The sequence below is a fragment of the Triplophysa dalaica genome, chromosome 20 (assembly GCF_015846415.1).
Source record: "Triplophysa dalaica isolate WHDGS20190420 chromosome 20, ASM1584641v1, whole genome shotgun sequence".
NCBI classification, from domain to species: domain Eukaryota; kingdom Metazoa; phylum Chordata; class Actinopteri; order Cypriniformes; family Nemacheilidae; genus Triplophysa; species Triplophysa dalaica.
Genome location: NC_079561.1, coordinates 1,268,346 through 1,295,369, shown reverse-complemented (window position 1 = coordinate 1,295,369; position 27,024 = coordinate 1,268,346). Strand labels below are relative to the sequence as shown.

Genomic DNA, 27,024 nt, shown 5'->3' with positions numbered 1-27,024 from the left:
ATTAAATCGCAGTGTTTCTGTGCGAGTCTTTACTGGGCGTAGTGTCTCATTTTCTCTTTCTCCCGTTCAATAACCCGTTCGCTCGTGCATTCTCATTCAACTCGTCGTGTAACCTTTTCGTTTGAGATCCTCACTGCGAGCGCCGTTTCAATCCACGCCTTTAATACCCCAACATTTAAAATAGGCTCAGATCAGCGGCGATGATTTCCACTGATATTTTCCATCGCCTGCATGCGGTGAACACCTGCGCTCTCTCCACGACAGAGTCTCATGCAAGATGTTATAAAGCCAAACAATAAAGTGCACGAGTGGCGTTTCGGTGGATGGAGTGAAAGACAGAGGAACTGAGACCGGGCGAGAGAGTCTGGGTAATAAAAGTTGAGCGTGTAGACTGATATATCGCCTCTTGAGTTACAGCCACGCCGCAGGGTACAAGACCTGAATAACAGGACCCTTTTTAATGCACCACTCATGCGAGACGTTGCAGGTGAACGTATGAGACATGTTTGTGATAAGGATTTATTTATTTTAATTCCTCAATAAAATGACAGGTTTGTAAACCCAGGACTATGAATGAGGGTCGGTCAATAGGATGGCTCCGAGGACCCGGCTTTATAAATAACACCATTATATAAAGCCAAATGATGGATCATGATGACCACGCTAATGTGACGTGCATTTTTTAGATAAGCCTCGGATGCTTTGGGAATCCCGGATGTTCTCCTGTGTAATGCTGTTCATTCCGGAGAGAGCATGCGAGAGGCATGGAGTGCCCAAATCCTGGCTCACTTTAGTGCTTGTACCATTAAGACCCAATTAGAGAGCTTCCATTGGCTGTTTGGAGGAAACAAAGGCCAAACGGTAGAGCCGCTGCATTTCTATCGTCACCAATCAAAACAGGAGGCTGGCTGCCTGCCAACGCTCCACTCATCCCTCTCAGTTTCTCTCTCTGCATCCAAAGATTTTGTCTGCTGCTCTTTATCTTCATTTATGAGCTCCACAATCTACAAACACATTTGAGGGCGAGCACATATATACACGAACACATCTGAGGACAAATATGCACCGGGGTTTGAAATTGATATTGTAAAGGGGGGTTGTGATGATATCAAGTTTTAGGTGTTGCTACCAATACCAGTAACATTTGGACAAATGTTAGATACCAGTTACATTGTTCGCGTAAACATTTGCGATTGGCCACCAATCAGTATATTACTTTCATCTGTGAACACAAAAGAAGAATTGTGTTTAGTGTTGTTTTGTTACCAACGTTCTTCAAAATATCTTATGTGTTATGCTGAGAAGAGAAATTCAGGTTTGGGGTGACATGAGAGTAAATTTGGAAAGAGTATTACTTTTTGGGAGAACTATCCCTGATCATATCCTTGACCTTCACACATCTATACATGAGATAGTGGTCTAGTGGGTTAAACCACTGAACTGGTAAATCAAAGGTTGCTGGTTCGATCCCAGCATCCACCACCAGTGTGTCCTTGACCAAGACACTTTACTCCATGTTGCTCCAGGGGGATTGTCCCTGTAATAAGTGCACTGTAAGTCGCTTTGGATAAAAGCGTCTGCCAAATGAGTAAATGTAAATGTAATACACTTTGTATTGTGATTATATAGAGCAGTTTGTAGCGAGATGTTTCATAGCTTTTACTGTATGACTGAACCGTGATTGACGTGCTAAATTGAGCGATCCAGTATAAGATCTATCCAAGACTCATTGTTACTTTTGGCTATTCTCCTGTTTAGATTCTCCCAATAATGCCTCGTCTATCAGGTCTCTGTCTCTGCGGATAACGCACGTTGCGTCTCCGAAACTCCCTGCCAAATTAACCCTTTGAGACCTGTCTGTGTCCATCACATCCCGCTCTGTCAACCCTGCCTCCCTTATCGATTCCCAAGGCTATCATTGGGCGGATGAAGAGAGAGGCAGGAAAAAGCCGAGAGATGGAGCGATAGAGACAGGAGGATCGTGTCTGCTGTGATATCGATCAGATGGTGTAACGATAAGACATAAGGATAACAGCTGCTCTCGAAGGTGTACATGTGGGCAAGCGGAGGTGAGCTAGCGTTGTACGCGTTCCGTTGTCGCCACTGATCCATAAGGGTTCACGTAAAATTAGGCAACGTTGAGGTGTGTGTTTGCCACATGCACTGCACGGAAGTTATGGGTAATAGTTTGGCTCCACATAAGAGACTCATTTTTATCAGCTGATGTAGTTCTACAAGAGCCTCCTTGTTTTAATCTTAGCTTAAAGTTCATTCTCTCTGGCAGAGCTGCATTCGGAGGCATCTCCTCCTTGTCTGGCCTGTCAGAGGCGTTTTCAACCCCTTCCATCTCAGCTGTCTCCCCCTTACATTCCGCGGATATTGAAGATGACAGTCACGGCCCGGCCCGAGAAGCTGCGGTCGCACGGTGCCTGTCTTAAAAACTTGTTAACATGTCCGTGTCACTCAACGCCCTGCTCCAAATCTAGAGGCTGGTGGGAGGAAGAGATGAGATTCCTTCTCGGGTCAGAGCACCCTTATCGGAGTATCCTCCCTTCACCTCCCACTTAAAACATTCAAATAAATTCCACACAAACTTACTGCTTCATTAAGTCTCAATTGCATTGTTCATCTGCAATTTGAGTTAAACTGGATAAAACAAAAAAGGGTGAGAGCGGTTGAATCTTTGATAGATGGCGATTGTGGTCAGTGGCCTTGGATGGCTTCACGGTTATTTCTGTAGATCTGCAACCGGATGTAGAGTAGAAGGTTGGAGGACAACACTCCAGCAGTATTTGTTTGTCATTGTTTATTGTCACCTGCACATACAGTATATGTAACTTTTCCATGCTGTTTAAATGACTGTACCCAGGTTGGATTCATTCATTCAATGCACACCATAAGCAGTAGTTTGTCCCTGCGACCTTGTCTTTGCCAGCGCTTTCCAAGCTTTGCTAGCGTAAGTGGTATTTCCAGCATCATTGGTTGGCTTGCATTAACTGTCATTACCAGCGTCATTAACTCAGCCAACACAGATAATGTTACCTCATCCAACTGAAAATAACACCTAGCGGCAATTACTGATATCGGTGAGCAACCAGCATTCGCTCCCTGAAGATCGCTGCACCCTAAGCAAAACCCGTACTTGAGGCCTACTGTAATTACAGTACCGCAGTACCGCCGCATGGTGGTCCTGGTAACCAAAACGGTCTGTAACCTTCGGGATGCTATTGCCCCTTTGTGTTCCCCTTGGTTTATCCAATCCCCTTCTGCTTGTTCTATTTCCAGACGCAAATCCCGCCGTCCCCCCGGGTGCTGGAAAGGACACACTCTCTTGTGTTGTAGGACACGGTATACAGTGTTAGCAAGCCTGAATATCCTTCCCGCTGCCTGGAACGGGTCATCCTTGGCAGCATCGGTGCCCCTTGCTGGGTGAAGGATGAGGGGCACCGTTGGGCAGCAATGTGGGGCAGTTGGGGTCATGGCCACTTTTGTCTCCGCTAATGAGTCCAGTCTGTTGGCCAGAGCAGGGAGGACATCTCCCGGGACTCTTGGTGCATTGTCGATGTTCTTTGTGTTGGATGAATAGAGATTGCATATGTAATGCTTTTTGTGTAAGCTCATGCTGCATTTTGTGTTGGCCACAGTGGTTTCGTACAGAGGAGGAAAGAGAGTAATCCCTTACTAACTACTCACTAACTACTCTGTTCTTTTTTGTCTCCGCAGCCACTGCAGATAGACGACAACTTCTGCGGCCAGGACTTCAACCAGCCTCTAGGGGGCACCACCACTATTGAAGGGATTCCTTTGTTTTTGGATAAAGATGACGGAATGACATCCGTCGCGGCTTATGACTATCGCGGGAACACTGTGGTCTTCATGGGCACCCGGGGCAGCAGGATGAAAAAGGTGAGTTGCACGGTTCTCAAGCTTGGCGTTCGATCGAGTCATGTAATTGCACACGTTTTTATGCGGTGAAATGTGGGTGTTCGGGAACGTTTCGAGGTGCTAGTCATGCTTTTGTTGGGCAGTGGAATTGAAAAATTTAGCGTTACATATAAAGACCTCTCATATTTTTTTCTTGTGGTTTACATAATAAGAAATACTTGTTACTAAAAAACACTGTTTGTTTCATATATGCAGTATCGTGGTTTAGAGTCATTGTTTCATACGTAGAAAATATTCATTTTCATGGAATATTAAAGTTGAAATGGCTAGCAATTTTTGTAGAAAGCATCTTAGAGACACTTCGTTGGCAAGAACTTGACACCATCTAGACCCATTCACACCCGCGTTAGTGCTGAAGTATGCAGTAACCCTGTCTCAGTCCTTGTATATGACCCCTGGCTTACGTCTAAACCACATAGGTTGTATACGGGACGGTTGGGCGGGGGTGGCCAAGGGAGGTGAGCGGATGTGGAGCGCTATCTCATGATCGGAATCACATTTCCCCTCCGCCTTTCTCTTCCTGTAGTGGCCCTGATCCGGACAGCGCTACCTGTGTGATTAGACAGAAATCAATGGCCCGTGTGGAAGTGGAGTATGTGTGTCTGAGCTCCTAATAATGTGAAACCTAAAAGGTGTATGTACATTTGTCGATGGCGTAGTTAGACACGCAGGTGATGGAATGCTTAACCGTGTGTTGGTCGTCCGATCATGCATACTTTACTACTATATAGTGCTGCTGAACATTTGCATTTAAGCATTTGCAATTCAAGATTGAATTTGTGATTTTACCCGGTCTCTTAGGTAAGCTGTGTCCGCGCCCTCACGAGGTGAACCGGGCAAGCCGGGCCAGCTCTGGTGCTCGTGTGCGGATCGGTGCCGACAGCGCTGTTTTATTGCAATTCATTTAGTGCTAAATTGTGGTTCTGGCCCTAATGAAATGTAAAGCTGTAGTCTATTGACGTGGGCTCATTGTAATTCCCAGAGTCTTCCAGTTGCGCTGTGAGGTCTTATTGATTCATCTGTATGAATATATAATCAGGGCCTAAATCTCAGTGGCCGCAGACAGCTGGACGAGTAGGTGTGGGTTTTAATGCAGTTTGTGAAGCGGAGACCCATGGCTTGCTGTTAGGCGGCAATGTGCCAAATTGTTTTCTTTGAGTTGTAATGATGTTTTCAAGTAACGTTTGTCTGCCTCAATTTTCTCTCACAGAGTGCGTTAACATGCGCAAAATAAACAGATATCTGCTTATAAAGAAACCTGTTTTCCCGTGTTTACATGCATAGTAATAAACCGGCTACGCAAAAAAAACACGTTACTTGCCGGGTTTCTCGCATGTAGTGATGTCATCGTCGATAGTATGTTTAGTATTAAAAAATGCAGCGAGAAAACTAACAGAAGCTGTATTTTTATATCTCTTCTCATGTCCACAGTACCTGCATATGCAACAATAGTTCTTCATTTTGACGTCTCTACATCAACTGCATTTTTTGAAAGAAGACTTTTATGCGTTACTTTACTATTACTTCTGTTCGGGACTTTTACAACAGCGCAGTAGGACATGCGCACTTAAACAAAACTGAGAGAAACGCTGTTAAGGCATTTACAAGCAGCGCGAAATCAGCGTAATAGGCAAAAACTACCTCTGCCGATCGGTTTTTGCTTAAGATGTTATGACCTTTCCCAGATTAAAGAAAACCGTAAGTAAGACTGTGCATGTAAACGCGCTCACTCAGTCATTTCGCGATGCGTTAGTTATTTCAATTAAGTTTGCTGGACGAATCAGAAGATGTTTAATATTTATATTAGATTTATTTGATTGGTTTATGTGAGTGGCATTTTTGAACTCTGGTCTGATTGGCTGATTTATCCGTTACATTCCCAAGCTAAAAAAATGAACATTCCAACGTGTATGTGTAATAGAAGTGCATTGTGGGTACTTCATTTATTATTCAGGTGGATTATGTAGAGCGAGTTTCTGAAGGCTGCGAGATTTATAAATGTATGTATGTGTTTATGAGATTTATCGAGTGTCCCTGCTAAAGCACATGGCCCCTGAGGGCTCAGTTCACCGGAGGTCAATGCCAGTGGTTTTACAGGATCCACTTTTTGGGTAGAAGGGAGTGAAAATCTCCATGCAAAGCTTTTTCGTGTTGTGCGCATTAATATGCAGGCCTCCTTGACATCACCTGAACTCTCCATTCATACGCATCAACATGAGCGACTCTAAATTGAAGTTAACGGCTAAAGAAAGATACAAATGTGAGACCATATGCTCGCAAGCTGTCCTCTGCTACGTCTTTACATCTGAATCAAAGCTGTGTGATGCGTTCTGCAGTTTTGAGTCAGAAGTTCGATCGAACGTTTACCAAAGCATTGTGTTTTTGGTTATTTATTAGGGCTGCTTGATTATGACAAACATCATAATTACAATTATTTTGGCCAATATAGAGATCCCCATTATTTAACACGATTACTCATCATTAGCTTATAAAACAGCATAGAACGATGAAAAAACTTTCCTTTTAAACTGTGAATTGAACTGAAAGATAAATGTAAAGAAATGGCAAAGCTGAACGTGGGAAGAGGAGCGCTTTATATGCGGTAATATAAATATTTATAAACGGTGGTATTATGGCCGATTTAATTATACAGTATGTCACAAACTGTTTTCAGTAGTAACATTACTTTTTAATCAGTTTTATATTTTCAAAAACGTAGCTCAGAGTTTCTGTCTTCCGTACATCTTAATTGTTTTATGCTTTATGACTTCGGTGTGAGGCTTCGGCCGATGCGTCGACGGCCCAATTAAGGTGCTTGTGAATATCCAACTCATCACATTTCTATGACGTCCAAGTTTCCGCCTCTCCGGGTCAAATCTGCTCGCTCTGCGGCCGAGCGAAAATCTCCTTTGGAGAAGCTAAACGCTGACGGATGGTTGCAGGGTCACTTATCATTTAGCACGTTAGCGTGGTTAATTAGCATGTTAGCGCAGCCACACATGTACCCTCCATCTCTGAAATGTCACTTTAATTAAGAAGCATGATCTGATTTGAGGTAATTTGCCGAGCGAATGGTAATTACATATAACATTTGGAAGCAATGAGCAAGAGGAAAGACTGCTGGTGGTGGCGGCAGTGTGCGGGGGGGTGATGTGCGACAGGAAGTGATTTCTCCTTGTGGAAATCTCGCCTGATTGAGAACGATTAATGATCGACAACATCTTGTAATCCTCTCCAGGAGCAACGGAAGCCGTGATTGGTGGAGATGATTAGGGAGCGTGTGGCGACGAATAGAACAGATCTTTTTTAAAGGACGCATCACACTTGCGAAAGGCATATCAGAGGGAGATCACAGCATGTTAGAACTGATGTGTGCATTTTGGATCTTACCCTTTGTTGTGCTCAGACTAAGATCCAAAACTGCTCCAAATGCGATTAGAACTTCAATGTTTGCCCTTATCTGAATTCTCTAGCTCCGTTCCAAAACCTGGTGAGCTGCCTACCTGTTGGCTACGTCTGTTTAATAATAGATGCGGTTTGGACAGGAAGGCTGTTCCAAAAGATAGGTATCATGGGCAAGTTGAGATAATGTCAATTACAAATGTATTACTTAAAAATGTATATTTAATAATGAGGTATATCTGAAAATAAATATTGTGGACTGTTTTAGGCCCAGTTTCACAGACAGGATTTAGCTTAAGCCAGGATTAGGTCTTGGTTAAGTTAGGATGTTTAAGTCGCTTTTATTGTTTTAGAAACAACATTACTTGTGTAAATCTTGAGACTAAACAATGGCAATGACATATTTTAAGATATGAGGGCAAGTCATTTTTAGACACATTCATTTTAGTCTGGAACTAGCCTTAAGCTTTATCTGTGAAACCGGTCCTTAAAGAGACATTTCACCCAAAAATTAAAATTCTGTCATAATTTAATCACCCGCAGATTGTTCCAAACCTGTTTACATTTCTTTGTTCCGCTCAAAACAGAAGATATATAGAAGAATGTCAGTTACCAAACAGATATTTCCCCTGCGATGGCAGTAAAGGTGGATTGGTTACTGACATTCTTCCAAATATCTTCCTTTGTGTTAAGCAGAAAAAAGAAATTCAAACAGGTTTGGAACAACCTGAGGGTGAGTAAATGCTGACAGAATTTTCTTTTTTGGGTGAACTGACCCTTTAGGTATTATTTTATATAGCTTTACAGTAAGGTTGTATTTGTTCACATTATTTAATGCTTTAGCTAACATAGACTAACAATGAACACTGCTTCTACAGCATTTATCAATCTGAGTTCATAATAAATAAATAAATAGCCTACCGTGTTTTCAAAGTTGACAAGAACTTTTAATACTTTTTAGACATTTGCTAAACCCCTTGACAAACACAAATGGTAATAATAATGATTTCTGGCAAAGATATAAAAATCATGAAATATGGACATCAAAAGGTTTCAAAAGGAAAAGCTGCTATATGCACCCATATACTGCGACGATGATTTTGTCCTCCATTGTTGTTTCGGATTTCTACCGCTGTTCACTATGTCGTAATCACGTAACTACCAGAGCAAGCTCCTGATTGGATAACGCGGCTCGAATATGCGCCAAAGTTCATACTTCAACTCGGACGAATCACACGTCAAACGCCCGAAACGCTCAATTCGCGCCGCAGGATGTCCGATCGCATCTTTGCATTGACTTAACATGTAAATCACTCACGCTTAACGCTTCATTCACGTCTGGTGGGAACGCACCATTAGAAGGAAGCTGCCTATGTTGCCAGTGTGCAGCACATCAGCTCTCTTGGGTTTGTAGCAGAGCTCTACAGGACCATTTTCAGCGCTGGCAGATGGGTCTGATTGAAAGAGCCCCTGGCTATGAAGCTCATTGGACATCTGTGTGAGAAAAGCACACTTTAAAAACCAGGTGCTTGCAGGTTTTTTCAAAGTCCTGACTTTGCTCAGAAGTGCCCTTGAGAAGCACTTAACCTGGGGAGTCCAGGGGGAAAAATCTGTACTAAAATTAGCCAGAAATGGATGCCGATTGTACACGGACTCGCTTATGATATCGCAAACTGCGGCGAAAAACAAATGCCGATAAACTGTGGGGCGCATGGAGGACTAATAAATTAACAATTTTCGACAGAAGTGTATGGCGTGCGTTTATGTGGCATTGTGACTTTGCAAAGCGGAGGATTGCAATGCTCGGTTTTCTCACATTTTCTGCCTCATTTGTTTAATTTCGCGACGAGGTGGCTTGTGTTCTTTCGACAGCTGTGCATCGAGCTCCATCCCGCAGCATCGGACACTGTCAAATGGAACAGGGGGTCGCTGATGTGTGGCGTCCGATTGTGTTCTCTCAGTGTGTGTGTCCCTGAGAGTTACCAGATGCCTACCGAGGATGTGATCGGCTACATTCCTGCGATGCTGCTTGCCAGATTTCGCCACAGCTGCGTTAGGGCAACTGTGCGCAACATCACCTGATGCCAGGGACGGACAGCTGCCCGCCCAACAGCTAACGCACAGCATCTGCGGCCGGCCCTGACGTCATCCCGCTGTCTGACAACTGCAGACACGCCTCCATCCTCCACCCGCTGCGATGGGCCGAAGCAGCTGCACGCTTTCTTCCCCTCATTGGTGCCATCTGTCCATTCGTCACGACAGAAGCGGCGCTCTCTGACTGCGGTCAGTCACACACGTTAACATCGAACCCTTGATCCCTGGAGTGTGGCCCCGTCCACTGCCACGCTTGTTGGGGCCGTGTAGCAGTGCAGCAGACCGCATGTCTCAGTACATTCAGCCTACATGTGTACTAACTTCACGTCTGGACATGTGCTGGGCGTCCATCAATCACACTGTGAGTCCAGGACACTTTGCACTGGACAGGTGATGGATGAGAAGATGAGCAGGGTTTATGCATCTTACAAATAACACAAATCAAGAAATATGGAGATATGAGGTTTCAGAATGACAGCAGGGATATACTATGTGCACACAAAATGTTGTTTTCTAAATTCACTATTTGTCAGTTAACAGAAACTTCTTCTCTTTGATTTGAGAAAAAGTCTAAACTTAAATTCTAAAATGATGGTGTTTTATTTCCCAGATCATTTTTTTGATTCACGTTATTTAAGGACTTTTCTCAGGAAATAGTGATATTGTATTTATCAAATTTAGTTATTATACTTTTGCATAAGCAATGTTTTCTTAAAGTTTTGTAAAGTATAGAATACAGTTTATAATAAAATTTCACTATAAATGTATTTGTAAAAATGTACTATACAATATATCAAATATATATTAAAATGATTAACATATTTTGAATTATATATATTTTATAATTATTATACATATAAATATTGTAAATGTATTATATATATATATATATATATACACAAAATTAAATAATAAATTATATATATATTGATATGATAAAATTAAGTATTCATTGTTATTTATTATTTAATTTTGTGTATTATATATATATGTATATATTGTTTTATAAAATAAAAAAAATAGTTCTGTTACTGCGAATACAACTATTTATAACTATAGCAACATACAACTGATTTAAAGATCTGCTATACATTATTTAGTGTAGGTAAAGTAAAGTGTTACCACGAAGTGAATAAAAAAATCACATTTGCTCTTTTTAATTCAACATCTGGTCAGTGCAAACTTAATCCAGAACGTTCCTTCACCTTATATCATTGAGTGACCAGCTCTCTCTCTGTCTGCGAGCAGGTCTTGGTGTTCAGGCTGCTGAAGTCTTTGTCACCGGGCGGCTCTCCCTTGGGCTCCGTTGTTGTGGAAACTGAGTGTGTCATGCATCTAATCTACATATGTGGTGTGTCTGCCATGGTTTCTGTCGCTCTCTCAGTGTTTATGAAAGCACCTCACGCAAGCGTCCTTCCAGCCCTCCAGAATTCTAATGCGCTCCGCTGTTTGTTACGTTTCATGATCAGAAGCGATACGTTTGGCCCCTTCGGGACCTCCTTTCAAGTGCCGTCTCGGTGATGAGACTCTGTAGGAAAGTTATTCCGTGCAACTTTGAAGATAATGACTTCTGAATGCTGACAGACCTTTATTTTCTCCACAGACCTGCTCCAGGTGCTTTTGGGAAAGTAGTTACAGGGATCACAAGTGGGTTAGCTAGTCAACGTGTAGTGGCCAGTAGTCTCTTCTTAAAGGTACAGATTACCCAAAAGTGAAATGTACTCGCCCTCAGAACATTTAATGTATTTTAATGTTTCTTTTGTGGAACACAAATTCTGATGAATTCCAAGGCTGTTTTTAAAAAAATATATTAAATTATCTTGATAAAAAATGTTAAAAAAATTTAATTGTATTTTAGTACATTTTCTTTTATTTTTCTTTTAGATTATCATAGAATTTTATTTTATTTAAGAAAAATGTTGTACATTTCTTTTCTTTTTCATCTTAGATTATCATTAAAAAAATTTTATTTAAGAACAATTTTTAACATTTTATTTTCTTTTATACATCTTCTGCGTTTCACAGAAGCAAAAACACTGAATTGGAGCAACATTATGGTGTAAAATTGTTTTGATGACAAAAACTATCCACAACTTTCCACAAATCCACATTTGGTTGGTTTAATAGTCTTGCCGAAACCTGTATACAAAATATTCCACATACTAAACAAAACCAGCAAGGTCAGGAATTTCCCCCCAGATTTTAAGAGCTTCTCTTCTGACAGTCTTGAATTTCACATCGAGTTTAGTTTTATCAGATCAAAGATCTCGCTCTCTTGCGACCACCCTGGCTTGGTTTCTCTCGAAGCCCTTGAGATGGAAATCACTGCTCTGTAAAGGAAGAGCGGGCCAATCGGGTCTGAGACGGGCTATTGGGGGGCTCAGCACTCCCGGACATAGTGATTATCAAGTAGGCATCAAGTCTCTCGAGAGGCCCCTGCAATCAGGACGGAGAGAACCTCTGACACAAACCCACACACACTCGCCCGGCCGCTTACACACCTGCAGCCCAGACCGACATGCATGCTGAATACCCACTCACAATCTTGAATTAGCGTCTCTTGGCGTGTAAGAGCGAGCCTTTCCATTTGAGTTTCAAAGTCAGCGGGGTGAAGAGGCAGTGGACACACACACATTTCACGCATTGAGATTCAACTGAATTGTAAGTCGGTCATAAAAGGAAGCCTGGGAGGTTGAGGCCACATCTGTAAGCCATCCAGTCTTTCATTTAAATATTTAGATTTTTCTAAAACCTGAGAGAAAAGAAACAATGATGATGATTTGACGGGAAACAGTCAAAAGACAAAAACCAGAAGAGAGCGAGAGAAAACATGGCTAGCTCCATCTGTTGACCCTCCCCTTGCCAAGATTCATTACATCTTCATCCGAGCACCCATGATACCCGGATGCTCCTCAGCTCCTGAATAGTTTGGAGCAGAGACTCTTCCCTTCACACGGTCCCCTCTCCTTTCCGGGCTTCAGCTCATTGTTGAGGAACCACGGCTGTGGAAAGCCATGCGACCGGAGTGTAATCTCCCTGTGTGCTACACAGCCGCCCCAGCCTTTCATGGTCAGACGTCCCCGTAATTAAAGTATACCGAGTTGGCAGGCTTCCTGACAGGCCTCAGAGCAGTGTGTGGACGTGTTTGTGTGTACGGCTCATCCACGTTATCCCCCCGTCCTCCCCTTCCTCCCTCCCATGTGGGCCACCCTGATCTTCTATGGCAGGCTGTGGTGTGTTTGTATGGGTAGTTCTCTGGCTCCAGGCCCTGGAGGAAGCATGGCTGAGGCCCACATTGCTCGTCTGTGTGTGTGGGAGGGGTTGATGCAGGATGAGGAAGTGCAGTCTGTTTGGGGGATTCTCATTGGCTGGGACCGGGACAGATGGCTCAGTGAAACCACTGGAACCACTGCAGACAGTAATGATGTGGGTTTTAACTGGGTTTTCCCCTCTCTACCGCACACACTGATAACTTACAATTTTACAACACCACTTTTGTGGTATTGAAAGGATCTTTCACTTCATGTCAACATTTTGTCAGTTTTTTTTGCAGGGATGAAGGGATAGTTTGCCCATAAATGAAAGTTATTTCATCTTTTATTCCCACTCGTGTCATTACAAACCTGTATTACATTCCTCTGCAGTTTATAAAAGAAGATATTTTGAAGAATGTTGGCAACCAAATAACACTGGCCCCCGTTGACTTCCATTGTACGGATACAAAACCTTTGAGACATTTCTCAAAATATCTTCATTTGTCTTCCACAAAAATCATATTTGTGTTTAAAATGTAAAAATATTTTTATTTATTTTAGAACGTTTGACTTTATTTTAGCATATTTATTTTTTATGTTTTAACCTTCTTCTGTGTTTCACAAAAAATGTTTTTTAAATTATTATTAGGCAATTTTTATTCAAAATGTAAAGCATATATACATTTTATTTAATTTTACTTTATTTTAGAATATTTATTTTTTATGTTTTAACCTTCTTTTGTGCTCAACAATTTTTTTTTTATTATTATACAATTTTATTTATAATGTAAAACATATATTTTATTTCATTTTATTCTAATTTTATCTCCTTGTAAAAAATATGAATTCTTTTTTTTCATTATTTATTTTATTTAAGAACATTTTATTTTATTTAAGATTTATTTTTTTCAGATTTCCTACAACATAAAAGGTTAATGATGACACAATATTTTTCCTTTGGGTAAACTATCATTAAGAATATTTCAGGTGGCCCCTGTATATTTAATGTGTGTATAAACTGAAGTTATAGATTGATTAAGGTCTGTCCGTAGACAGTATAGCTGTTTGAAAATAAAGGGGACCGGGTCCTTGTTGAAGACCATCTGATCATAGCGTGAGATGTTTTGGCTTTGAAACCACACAGGGATCCTTTGTTCTCTAGAAATATGAAGGTCAAAACCAGGCCAAAGATGTGTGTGTATGTGTCTGCGAAACCATGTAAAATTATAATATGAAACACTTACTGTACGTAGATCACATCCCTCCCTGTTAACAGCAAACATCCGTCTCTCGCTCTCTTCACGGACCGAATCTCTAGCTCTAGCTGATCAGAGTTGAACTCATTTTCTTCTCCAGCATGATCATAAACAACACCCCCCGTCTTCATTCCAATCACATAGAGTCATGCCGTTTTTCACATTAATCAGCCCTCAGGGTTTGGTGGGGGGGGCTATCGCATTTGGATCAGAAACTCTTTCGCTCAATTCAATACAGGATTACAGAGCATTCATCACAGCAAAGTGAATATTGTGAGCGTTGATTTCTGCACATCTCAGATGACAGAAGTCACACAGCAACCAACAGAAGGGCAGGGTGTGACCGAGTGTGATGAGGTTTCATTGCATTAAATGTCATCTTTATGATGCCCCAGAGTGAATCACTTGAGTTTATTTCCAGGACCTGTTTGAGCTCCTTCCTGCGATTCGCTGGAAAGTTCTTGGATGAGGTGTTCATGTGTTGACTCTCTGACCCTTGTTTAGTGTTTTCAAGAATCAGCATTTTAAAACACACAGCGTCAACCATACTGGACTTCTGTATTGATGCGTTTTTGATTTATTTGATTCAAATATCCTGTAATTGTTGGCTTGTTATCAGCTGTCATTGATTCTCTCCATCCTTGTATTTGAACTAGACACTTTCTCTCGATCCTTCCTTCGCTTCCTCTTTTTAAAGGCGAATTGTTTCGCGGTGCACTCGGGGAGACGTCTTGCGTTCAGTTTCCTTTGATGCAAACAGCACACGGGGGTTAATCCAAGCGATTAAAGCAGATTTCCCTTCACTGGAAAGGAAAAGATAACAGTCTCTGATACATTTGAAAGGAGGGATTAAATGCCTTGCTTAAACACTTGCAGATACATCGGGAGGTTAATTGTTTCCTGATAACATATTTATCCCTCCGTTTGTTGGCATTTGGGATGAATCTCTGAATGACTTCCTGTGCCGCGTTCGGTTGTTTTTTGTTGTAGATCGGAGTTATTGACCCGCGGGTCTGTTGTGCCAGTATCGGATTGGACTCACCGGTTCAAACCACTTAGTCTGACAAATGAGCCTTTTTGGATGTGCAGACGCTTTGTCCATCCAAAGGGCGTAACTTGAAAATTTGGACCCATGTCAAGTGATGTTCGTCGTGGCGAGGTTGGACGTCCGTCCCTGAAGCCCACAAGACATGAGCATCCTCATCCATGTCATTTTGTAGCCCGCACAGGTGTAGCCTGCTCAACGGTGTACGGGCACAACATTAACAAAGAGTTAGAGATGAGATCCTAGTGTCACGTTCAAAACCACCAAGACGCCTGTCAGCTGCCATTTCAATAACTAATTTTCTCAACCCATCAATGTTCACTCGCTCGGGTTCTTTTGTCACGATCCTGTGATTTCTAATTCTCTCCTCTCTCTCTCTCTCTCTCTCTCTCTCTCTCTGTCTCTCTCTCTCTTCATTATGAGGCGCTAATTTATTTGGCTTTATTGACCTCAGCGCTGTGTCCTCTTCTCTCAGACACGGAGGGTGGAGAAAATTGACAAGAACAAAATGGCTTCAATGTAGATCGCTGCAATACAAAACTCTCAAAACTCAAACAAAATTCATGGCGTGAATCCGTGCCCAAAAAAGCAAGGTCGATAGCTCTTCACTGGAAAAATATCTTGATCTGCTTTTTGTCTCCTTTTCCTGTTAGAATAACTAACCGCAATTAAACCAATTGGGAAGCAAAATGAAATAAGAACTTGTTATTAGAGAACTGTAATAAATTATAGTGAGGTTTATGCATAAAACATCGAAAAAATTGCCAGTTGGGTAAGCAAAATACGCTTGCTTTTACATTTCATGATGTTTTCAAACCCCTTCGGCAAATGTTTTTTCACTTGTTAAAGGCATTCACCTAAAAACACAAATCCTTTCATCATTTATTCACCCTCATGTCTTTCTAAATCTGTTTGACGTTTGCTCTTTTCCAAAACACAAAAGAAACTTTATTGAAAAATGTTGGTAAACCAACCAACCCTGGCCTGCATTGACCTCCATTGTATGGACATTTCTCGTAATACCTTCTTTTGTGTTCCACAGCAGAAAGAGTCATGTACAAATTTTGATAGACATGAGGGTGAATAAACGATGACACAATTTTGGCTAAACACACCTAAAAAGAGATTTAGAGATTCCTCTAAATATATCATTTTGTTTGTCAAAGTAATCACATCTTGTTTTGAAGATATCGTTACTAGAAAACAAGTCTTACAAAGTTTTTTGTATGGAAAGCGATTTTGCACAATGTAATTATGGGAAAAGAATGATGGGTAACCCATGTGTTCTCTCCCCCGAGACCATCATGCCCCTTAAGAGCTGGCTTGGACTAAGACACAAGCATCCTATCGCCATATCTTACCCCTTGCGGGTCTTAGCTGCGTGACCCCGTCTCCCCTTGTCTATCTTCCGTCTAGCACCTCTGTCTATCTCCATCCAAGTAGCAGTAAGACATTAGACACTATACACTATACACAGAGTGACGGAGAGCAAAGGTTGCTTCTGGATGAGTTGGCAAAAAACCTCCTGACAGGATGACAGCGGATGTCGCGGCAGCAGGTGCCCGTCACCTCTTGGCTGATCCTGCCAGGACCTGTGGCTCTTCCACCTTCCCTATCCCGCACCTCCCTAATTGAGACCCCAGCGGTCTCTTGGCTCGCCCTCCTCCGCCAGCCTTTCTGCCCTGCAAGACAGACACGTATCCCAAATGTGTCTAACAGCGCTCATACTGATGGCTTTATTAGCTTCCCAGCCAAACCCTGTAAGATCTCCAAAATGGATGCCAAGAGTCGTGCATCATTGCTTTGCAGGGACACCCAGGCAAACAAACTTCAAGCCGCGCTGATCGTATCAGCTGTTGGAAAATGAATTTAGAGAGTGGATTTGATGTTCGGATGGAGATTTGTGGTTAAACTGATTCAAGGGTGTACACGGTGGTCAACTATAGGGAATGAATGCGAGTATGTTTTCTCGGTTAAACCCGCAGGCTTCCTGTGCATGGCCTCTTTGTTTAACCTCTTAATTGGATCAAGTCCTGGCTGACAGGAGAACTCGTTCAATGCACACCGTCTCATCTGACACTGAACCTCTACGTGTTTGCATGGCCTGGCATCAAATCTGAGGATGCCACAACCTGTCAGATCACCCACACCATCTTTTCAACGCCTTCCTCTCGCTCCTTCCCATCACGTTAGGATCATCTCACCGTCCTTCACTGGCTGTATATAGGAGGCTTTCAAAATGATTATCGGTTGCTTTTCTTTATGTTGTGTGTTATGTGTTACTTAAAGTTGCTTATTTTGTTTAAATAGCGTTGTGTATATAGTACGGTAACTGATGCCAAAACAGCTCTTATTAGGGCACAGATAGGACAGTAATTTGCATCTTATGTAAATCTACATCATTTGAAAGCCACTTGTTTAACACCAGATTCATTTCTTTAAGTGTAATACCTTTTTAAAGTGAAAAATTAGTTATTGCGGCTTTAATGTAAAAGCTACTTATGATCTGACAGGCGCCAGCAAAGGAAATTAACCTTGGATCTTAAAAGGATGCTTTGGGTTGTTGGCTGAAGTGTTAATCACTGTTCCCAGGTACCATTAATATAACTTTACCGGCCAGTTCTGCAATAACTATCATTTCTCTCTCTCTGTAATTCTGTATGTACAGTGTGTTTTTCTTTGCTATCATTATTTTACAATCATTTAGTAATATCAGTCTCTAATTTCCATATCTGTATTTCTATCTTTCTATGTCTGTCTGTCTCTCTATGTTTTTATGTCTGTCTGTCTGTCAGTCTGATCTTCCTCTCCATATTTCTCTGTCTGTTTGTCTACCTTTCTGTCACTTTCTTTCTATCCATCTATCATCTCTGTCTCTCTCCTCTATATTTTTTGTCTGTATCCATCTCTCTCTCTTTATTTCTATGTCTGTCTTTCTTTCTTTCTGTATCTTTTTATGTCTGTTTGTCTCTATCTTTCTATGTTTGTCTTTCTGTCTCTCCATTGTTTATCTTTGTATATCCGTCTTTCTTTCCATTGTCTATCTTTGTCTGTGTTTCTGTCGTCTTTGTCTGCTTGTCTCTCTGTTTTTTTTTAATGTCTGTCTGTCTCTGTGTATTTCTGTCCATCTGTCTGTATGTTTGTCTCTCTCTCTCTTTCATTGTCTGTCTTTCTATCCATCTTTATATGTCTGTCTATCTGTCTCTCTATCTTTTTGTGTCTGTCTGTATGTCTGTCTGTCTGATCTAACTCTCCATATTTCTCTGTCTGTCATTGACTCTCTTTCTTTCTTTCTCTGTCTGTCTCTCTATTCGTCTATCTTTAAAAATGCATTTTGTTTATAATTTATGTTTAACTCTGAATTAAAGTCTCTCTGTGTAATTCTGTATGTACAGTACGTTTTTCTGTGTTTTAATTCTCGGTGACAGATGCATTGACAGCATTATTCCTCTGAGTTCAGTTTGGACTGAAGTTCTCGTTTGGCTCGTGCATTTAACACACACACTCTTTGTACACAGCCTGCGGTATTCCTCTTAGGTACAGATTCCCCGTCTCAGTTTTACTCTACGCCGAAAGCTGTCAGGAGAACCAAATGAAAAGACGAGGAAAGATCAAATTATCGTCTGCTATTAATTATAGCGAGTAGACAGGCACAATAAAAGTGATAAATGTCTCTTTATCTTCATCTTAGCGGCACGGAAATAGAAGCAATGTGTTCGCTTCTCCATTGTGTTCTTTAGAAAACATGTTTAGTGCTCTGGCTGAGTAAATGAACAGGGTTTATCGGATTAGGCATCGCTCTGATATAAATACTGTTATTTTATTTTTCGCTCGTTCTTAAATGTGATTACTGTTTACAATGCTGCCAAATTATTTGCAGTCGAAGACGACTATGCGTATTTGCATAATGTTGTGTTGATTGAATGCCACCAGCGAAGGCATCCTCACGTTTTGTCTGATCCATTCTCAACTCTTTTTTACGTTGTCTGTCTGTCTGTCTGCAAGATGTATCTGATAATGTCTGTTATGTACATTTCTACCTGTCAATCTCTTTCTCTGTCTGATCTGATTCTCTGTCTGTCTCATCTTATGTCTGATATGTGTGTTTGTCTCACTTGATAATGTCTGATTCTGCATGTATCTATCACTCTCCCTGTTGTTCTCATCTGACGTCTGCTTTTTCTACCTGTCTGTCTTTCTCATTTAATGTCTGTCTGTGTCTCCCTTGTAATGTCTGATTATGTCTATCTTTCTGTCACTCTTTTTCTCATCTGATGTCGATCATCTGTCTGTTTTATCTGATAATGTCTGGTTATGTACATGTCTGTCTGTCTCACTTTATTTCTGGTCTGAATTATCTGATTATTTACTTGTATGTCTGTCCGTCTCATTCTATGTTTGATCTATCCATCTTGTCTGATTATGTACATGTCTGTCTCAGCTTATGTATGGTCTGACTTGTCTGATAATGTCTGATTATGTACATGGCTGCCTGTCCGTTTTATATCTCATTTTTTGTCTGGTCTGTCTGTCTTTTCTGATAATGTCAGATTTTGTACACGTCTGTCTCTCATTTCTATCCGGTCTGTCAGTCTCGTCTGATAATGTCTGATTATGCACATCTTTCAGTCTGGTCTCTCTCTGTCTGTCTCATCTGATGTCTGATCCATCAGTTTCATCTGAAACCTCTGAATGTATTCTTCTGTCTGTAACTATATCCTCAGCAGATATTGCAGTCTGATCTATGGTTCTTAACGTTCTCATTGCAGTCTTTGGAGCGATGCGTGTTGTGAGCGCTCTGAGCAGGTGACGCGTTTAAGCTCTAAGATTCGCACAGACTAAAAGCTTATTTACCTGCATGATTAGCCGCCTTTCCTTTCTCCTCCATTATCGAGCAGAATGTAGCAGCGGTGCTGTGAAACTGTGCTGCTGTTTCTCGCGGGTAGTTTCTCTTTACGAGCCGTTCCACCGACGTATTGACCCGTACGGTAACGATTTTCTTTGTCCTCAAAGAGCATCTCTCTTCTGTGCCAGGATCAGATCGCCGGACCCCGAGGCTCTTTTAATAGGGACTGCAGGAAAATATGTCTCGCAAAACCATCTGTTTGTTCGGCCAAGCGCCATAAAACATAAAGACAGTCCTGTCTTAGTTTATGCGTTGTGTAATAGAAAGTGTGTGTGGTGGAGGGACTGAACTTGATTTAAACACTTCCTCATTTTTTCTGCTTGTGGATATTTATCAAATTGAAATAACAATTCTGTCATTTATTCACCCTCATGTTGTTGAAAACCTGTATCTGACTCTTGGAAGACAAAAGAAGATATTTTGAGATGGTTACGTGATTTTGTCTGTATAATGGAAGTTGATGGCCTCCAATGTTGTTTGGTTACCGATATTCTTCAAAATATCTTCTTTTGTGTTCTGCAGAACAAAGAAGGTCATACAAGGCGAGTACATACTTTTTTGGGTGAACTATCCTTTTAAGTACGTATGGATCAATCCATTCAGACGTGGAGACGAATATGTTCACTGCACCGTCTAGTTTATCCCCACATAAACACACGCACACATTCATCCCTGGTTTCCATCCCACTCGCTAAGGCCAACATTCCGCCTAGGGTCGAGATCCCAGCGCTGTCTGACTGAGTCACGAGCACGTTACTGTTGCTTCAGTGGCTGATGCAAAGGTGGGAAACACGCACACACGTGTAAACACAATCGCACATACTCGCGCAACAGCGGGCCGGAGGGTTTTATTCCCCCGAGCTGTTCAGTGTACTGGGGAAGGCTGTCAGGTTCTATTTATCGGATAGCTCAGTTCCTCTCCACAACCGTTGAGGGCCTCTAGCGTGACCCAGTCGAACACTAACATAGGAGTTTGTCTGTCATGTATTCTGTCTGTCTCTCTGTGGACACGACACACATCTCATATTCTCTTTGCAGAGGTTTGTGTGCTCGTCCGGTTGTTCACACGGTCAGGATACACACTTCAACGCATTAGCAGTCGATTGGCTTCCGTTGGCTTTCTGGGGTTTGGGGTCTAAATCAGAGTTATTGTAGTTTTTTTTTATATAATTATTGATTTACAACTTTTAAACACAAGAACTTATCATATAAACAAAGTAAATAGATACATAAAAGTAAATTCAAATAAAATAAAATATTCGGCTCACCACTCAATTTTAGTTAATTTTTGAGCAATTTTGGTATATGCTTTTCATTTGATTCTTTATTTTATTTTTTAGAGTTGCTATATTAGAATAATTCATTTTTATTTTTATTTTATTTAGTATTTTATGGCTATTAACTGACTTCAGTTTATTTTTGAGGCAACATTTCAATTTTTCCTTGAGTTAAGTTTTTCCAATAATTTTTAGGTCAATATTTGATTTGATTTCAATGAACAGGAACACTTTCAAAGTAAAACTAAAAGAACTTGGTCTAAAAACCCTAGACAATGAGAAGTGACTTCTTCAATGCAAATGGGAATTTCTGAAGAAGGGACGACAAACAGATAAGCCGGTTCTGTTTTCTGCTGACGATGCGTAATCCCCTTCACGTCTATCGTTATTACGATCTAGCGTTGGATTTGAACGGCTGAGTATTTCCACCCCTCCCTGGATGGTGTGGATTTCAAATGAAAAGAGAATTGACCTTGACAGAAGAGAAAGGGAAGGGAAATGATATATATGTCTACTGGGTGCCGAGGAGGGCAGGGATTGGTGGAGGAGAGATAGGTGGGTTAGTTTTCATCTCTTTTGTAGATGCCCGGAGGAGATCGATCACGCTCGGGCTGTATTCGCTGGTGATGTATTGTGTGTGTTTGTGACATAATGTGCATGTCCCATACTGGGTGCTGCTGATGTCATTCTGTGCCCAGCCCTGAATGTCTTGGCGGGTCCTGGTTGACCTCCATCGCTGATGTCATGTGGCCACGTTTCCTCATAACGTCATTTTTAAGCAAAATCTAAATTGCAGGAATGTCATGTGTAACACCCACTGGTGGTTTCAGAGGTCATTTTTTCTTGCCTCCTTTCTCTCCTGCTTTTTCTTTTCTCATCTGTCTAATCACATTCACTTCTTTTTTTTTGTCTCGTGCTTTGTCATGTTTTTAGGTTCAGTTCTGTTTTCCTCTTCTTTCATTTCTCATTCTTTTACCTTCTGTCTTGTGTTCTGGTTCTTTCTTTTTTCCTCTTCTTTATTCTCTCATTTTTTGTCTCATATTTTTCTTTTCTGACTTACCTCATTCGCTTCTTTTTTGTCTTTGTGTTTCGTCTCATTTTTGGTTAATTTCAGTTTTCCTCTTCTTCATTTCTTCTCTCATTCTCTCCTCTCTCTTTATTTCCTCTTCTTTTCTCGTCTTGTTTTCTTCTCTTTCATTCTCATTCTCCTCTGTTCTTTTTTACCTTCTTGCTTGTCTCATTTCTGCCCTCTTGTTTTTATCTTGACTCGTCTCATCCCCTTTTTCTCATCTTTTCTAATCTATTTCTCTTCTCTTCTCTTTCTGTTCTCTTCTCGTTTAATCTTTTCTCTTCTCATCAATGCCCCCCGTGTGGCACTTGGCGAGCAGGCAGCGGGTCCATTTCCATACTAATAACCCCGTAAAGCAGGGCTGGCCAGCACAGTGCCTGACTCCTCGTGAGATGCCGAGATTTACTGCTTTGGGTCTCTAGGTGGATCCAGTTCTTGAATGAATCCCTTGTGATTATATTAAACGTCTACCATTTGGCTGGACTTTTCTGTTATTTCTACGATCATTTGTGATTATGGTATGTCTGTGAAGGAAAGTCCAGTATAGCCTGGAATGACACAAGATGCTTGGCTTTAAATGTTAGAATAATATTTAGCAGACGTTTTGGCCATGTATATATGCTAACTGGGCAATGGTAGTGGGAAATCTGTTCTGGGACAGAACAGAAAGGTGGTAAAAATGTGGTTAACGGTCTGTTTCTCATAAATAGCCCCCTTGAGTTTGGCCATGTGTTAGCTGTTTTGTACTGACGCCCAGGTTGGGTCTCTGCGTCACCATGAAGTCTCTAAGGCTCCTATACGCTTAAAATGAGATCCTTAGCGTAATCCCTTGGGTCACACATACATGAATGTACAAATGTACACACACAGGTACTTTTATGCATACACACACCTTAGCACAGGCATGCCACAGCTCTCCCGGTTTAAAGGCCAGCACTGTTTCAAAATCAGCTGTTCCTGAAAAACATCCCGGAGTGTGCAAGGCTTTCAAAATGGCCTCCAGTGGTGAGCTTGCCAGAGAGATCCGCTATGCTAACAGCATCTGTCCGTGGAAGGTGGGAAGAAGCCGTTTGTTAATTGGCTCAGACCTTTTGTAGACACAGTCAAAAGCTGTCTCAGCTCATTAGGTTTCCTGGCTGAGATGCCCTCCAAAAATAATTGAAAGAACCCAAACAAAAAGAGAATGTTGCTTTAATCAAATTTGCAGGCAAACAATGGCCCAGTGGTTAAATTCATAAATTTGGCTTAATGCAATGATATTTAATGAGGTCGTTTTCACCGCCCCGGATTGCAGAGATGTCGCGGCATTGCTGAGACGATCATTAATGCGTTGAATATGTATTCCATTCAAATCCTTGGCTCGCACGCGCTGCCTCAGAGGAAAGCCAAATGACATCATAGCCGCCTGCGGAAGGACTGTTTAAACAGAGTCGTCCTACTGTCCGTTTACATTCTCACTACACACCGCCCGAGAAAATATCCTGGAGATATACGCCGCCGTCTCACCGAAAAAAAGTTAATTCACACTGACAGTCAACAAGCACGTAAACATTCAAGCTGATGTTCCAATGTGACCCCGTGTCATTACTAGATGTGTCCAACAGACCACGGAAAGGTGATTTGGGCATGTAGATACTGCGTAGCTCTACTCACGCGATTGAAATTGTTTTAAGTACTAGAATCATTTTTGAAATCACTGTTTGTTTGACAAGCTTATGTTGTTTTGTAATAATTGTCAATCCTCCAATTGAACTGTATCGCTAGTTTCCAACAGTATAAAATGGCATCACAATCTGTTTGGACACACTGCTGGTTGGTGACATTAAAATGTATGCACTTGGTGAACCCTTTATCCTAATGGTCCAATTAAGCTAAAAAATCGCTACATTTTTTGCTACCTGTTGGTCAATGTAACATTTCGACATGTTTTCAACCTCTAGTGTATCTTAATGGACACTTGTGTTGCCTTTAGGTGGTTTGTAAAGGTCAGATGGTTGATGATCAGCATGGCCTTGATGAATTCATCAATCTCTCTGCTGCAGCTGCCAATCAATATCTCCAATAATCAATCGCAGTCTCACAGATGTTTTCAAGAAAAATGCCTCCGCGTCTGCAAACACTGTCAAAGTTTACTGGACGTTACGTCACTACCGTCGTTTAATCGTTGGAACAATGCATTCCCAGAGCAAGTGTTGTGAATTTTATTAACGTGGAACATGCATATTGATATAAAAATGATACCTTGAATGTACTTAAAGTCTCTTTAGATTTAAATGTCCGCTAAATGTGAATGTAAATGTTAACTAATTTAGGCAGAATTTGAGGTTTTTGTATTTAAACAAGGATTGGTGGGAAAATAATGGCAATCGTTTTGAGTAATTAAGGATTTTTACAATGTATCCTGCTTGATAACATTACATTAAATGTACCATTATATAAGTTTTCTCTGTCTGTTGTTATCAATCAAAATCAATTTTACCCATAAAGCTTTGTGTTGCTGTAGTCACGTGTCAGCAGACCCCCGTAGTGAGTAAATGATTGACATCCTTAGAGTAAAATTTCCAAAGAATTTATCTTTGTCATCGTTTGTCCTTGTTTGATAGCTCCAAAAGCTGTTATTGGCACCCATTTATCAGCAAAAATGTCAACCTCTCCTTCACACATTGCACACTGTGGCGTCCATAACAGACTCACTGTTTTGTTTGTGTCATGAGAAGGATAAGGGAGTGATTGGGATTGTTTTTATTGGCGCAGGCTTAAATATACTAAGAAAATGTTTGGTTTTCTCTCCTCCGGAGCTGCTTTTCCTATTGTTGAATTTGGTCTCGGTGTGGTTTTGTTTGTGTAAAAAACACACATTGATTTGGAACCAAAACTGAACCGTCATTCTTCTATGTGTGGTGGTCGTGTCACATTTAGATATATCTCATGACGTATGAGTTTCATAAACATCTATTTTTTATCAAGTCTTTAGTGTTTGTGGCTAAATGGCCGGAGATGTGATGGCTTTGATGCTGATGTCAGATAGTTTGTCTTTGTGTTATCTAGTTGAGCGACGTGCTTTGCTGGAGGTAACTTGATTGATTGCCTGACATGAGCCAGACACTCATTCACTCCCATGCAATTTATACAAAGAGTTCTTAGAGGCTTATTGAAAACCAATGGGAGACTTTGATTGGATTATTTGCCATCTTTCAGTGTTAATTACGGTGTTGCAAATGAAGGTTTTTGGCTGCTGCCGGGCCACCGTAGGGCTTCTGTGGGCTTTATCTGGACTTGAAATGCCCAGCTGGCAGGAACCTCAGGACCAGACATGTAAGCAGAGCGGAGGAGATAATATAACCCAGCAGAGCGCCTTGAAGCATTTCCTTTCAACTCCAAAACTTCCTATTTGAAAATATCACACTACTTGACTTTAAACATGTAACTGGGACATTTTAATTTGTGAAATTTGTCTTTTTGTTGAGATGTATGATGACACATGGACAGTACTGCTGTCTAGAGAGATGTACATTTGGTTTTTCCATTTTTACATTATGCCGTTTGCATTTTGTGTGTAAAACACTGTCTTGTCTTTTGATAACAGGACACATGTTGAACATATGCTAGCGTTGCCATGTTTTTTCTTTATGTGTACTTTTATAAGATTTGGGCAACAGCGCACCATATGGCTAGAAGTCAGAGATATTCCATCAAAAACAGTACAAATATCCCACACTGAACCAACTAGTTGGATTTACTTTTTTTGTGTTCATTTACTGATTTAATTTTTCCAAAATGTTTCGATTTACGTAAAAGAAAACGGTGTGCAAAAACTTGGCACAAAAAATTGAAAGTAGATTTACTACGTGCAAAATCTTGACTCGAAATGTACATAAATTTAATAAAACAAAACTGTGTGCGACTTATTACTGTAAGTAAAATAACGCGAACAAGTAAATACTACTAGTTGTTTTTCCACGCATATATGACACTGTAAGGGTTTTTAACTGGTAATTACGAGTGAATCAATAATCTTTACCAGCCGTAAACATTTCTAAAGCATATTATTTTGTATTTTGTAATCGTAGAACGATATAATTTTGTACAATGTTAAAAAACAATTCAGACTTCACATAACGGTTTGAATTAAAACAATGTGATTAGACAACGAGTAACTACGGATGTTTTCTTCAGTAAGTGTTTGCTCTGACGTTTACATCAGGGAGACTAGCATTCTAACAATTTAAATTGTAGATTAGCATTTGTACCATTTAAATAGTGTATTATGTTACAGATCGTGCTAAAATGATCAGCCAGCTGGCAAGTAACTCGATTGTATTTACTCACTAAAGCCCATTTTTAATTGCATTTGGCTGTTAGCGAGAGCTCATGTTGGACCCTGATAACAATTCAAAATGATCGTGTTGCTTTTTCCTCTTAATTTTTCAAGTCGACTTAATTATTACTCCATGCCCTCGAGTATCATCAGTCAAACTGAGTCAAATACTATTAAGACAATGTCAGCTTTCTTTGCACCTTACAAAATATCAAGCCAAATATTATTACAGTGGCTCTCAGCGAGCCGTCGGCCGAACGGAGCCGTTCATGGGGTGGAATACTCCATCCCTGCGAGAGAAAGGTCAAGGAGCTTGTTACAGAGTGGAGTGCCTGCCGTAATTCCCCGTCAGGCAGGAATAATGGAAAGCTCCGGAACGCCGATGCAAGAAATTAAGGGCTCTGTCGGAAAAAGTCATGAGACTCGCTCCATTCACCCTGTCACTCTTTAAATGGACT

The 27,024-nt window shown here is 41.0% G+C and overlaps 1 protein-coding gene across 2 annotated transcripts in view; it reads left to right on the top strand.

Annotated features, from left to right (window-relative positions):
• plxna1a (plexin A1a) overlaps window positions 1-27,024 on the top strand; it is a 180,537-nt gene that overhangs the window by 36,477 nt on the left and 117,036 nt on the right. For both annotated transcript variants that reach the window (XM_056732783.1, XM_056732782.1), the window contains exon 3: window positions 3,724-3,906. In XM_056732783.1, the coding sequence (XP_056588761.1) occupies window positions 3,724-3,906 (183 nt within the window). The remainder of the gene's footprint in view (window positions 1-3,723; window positions 3,907-27,024) is intronic.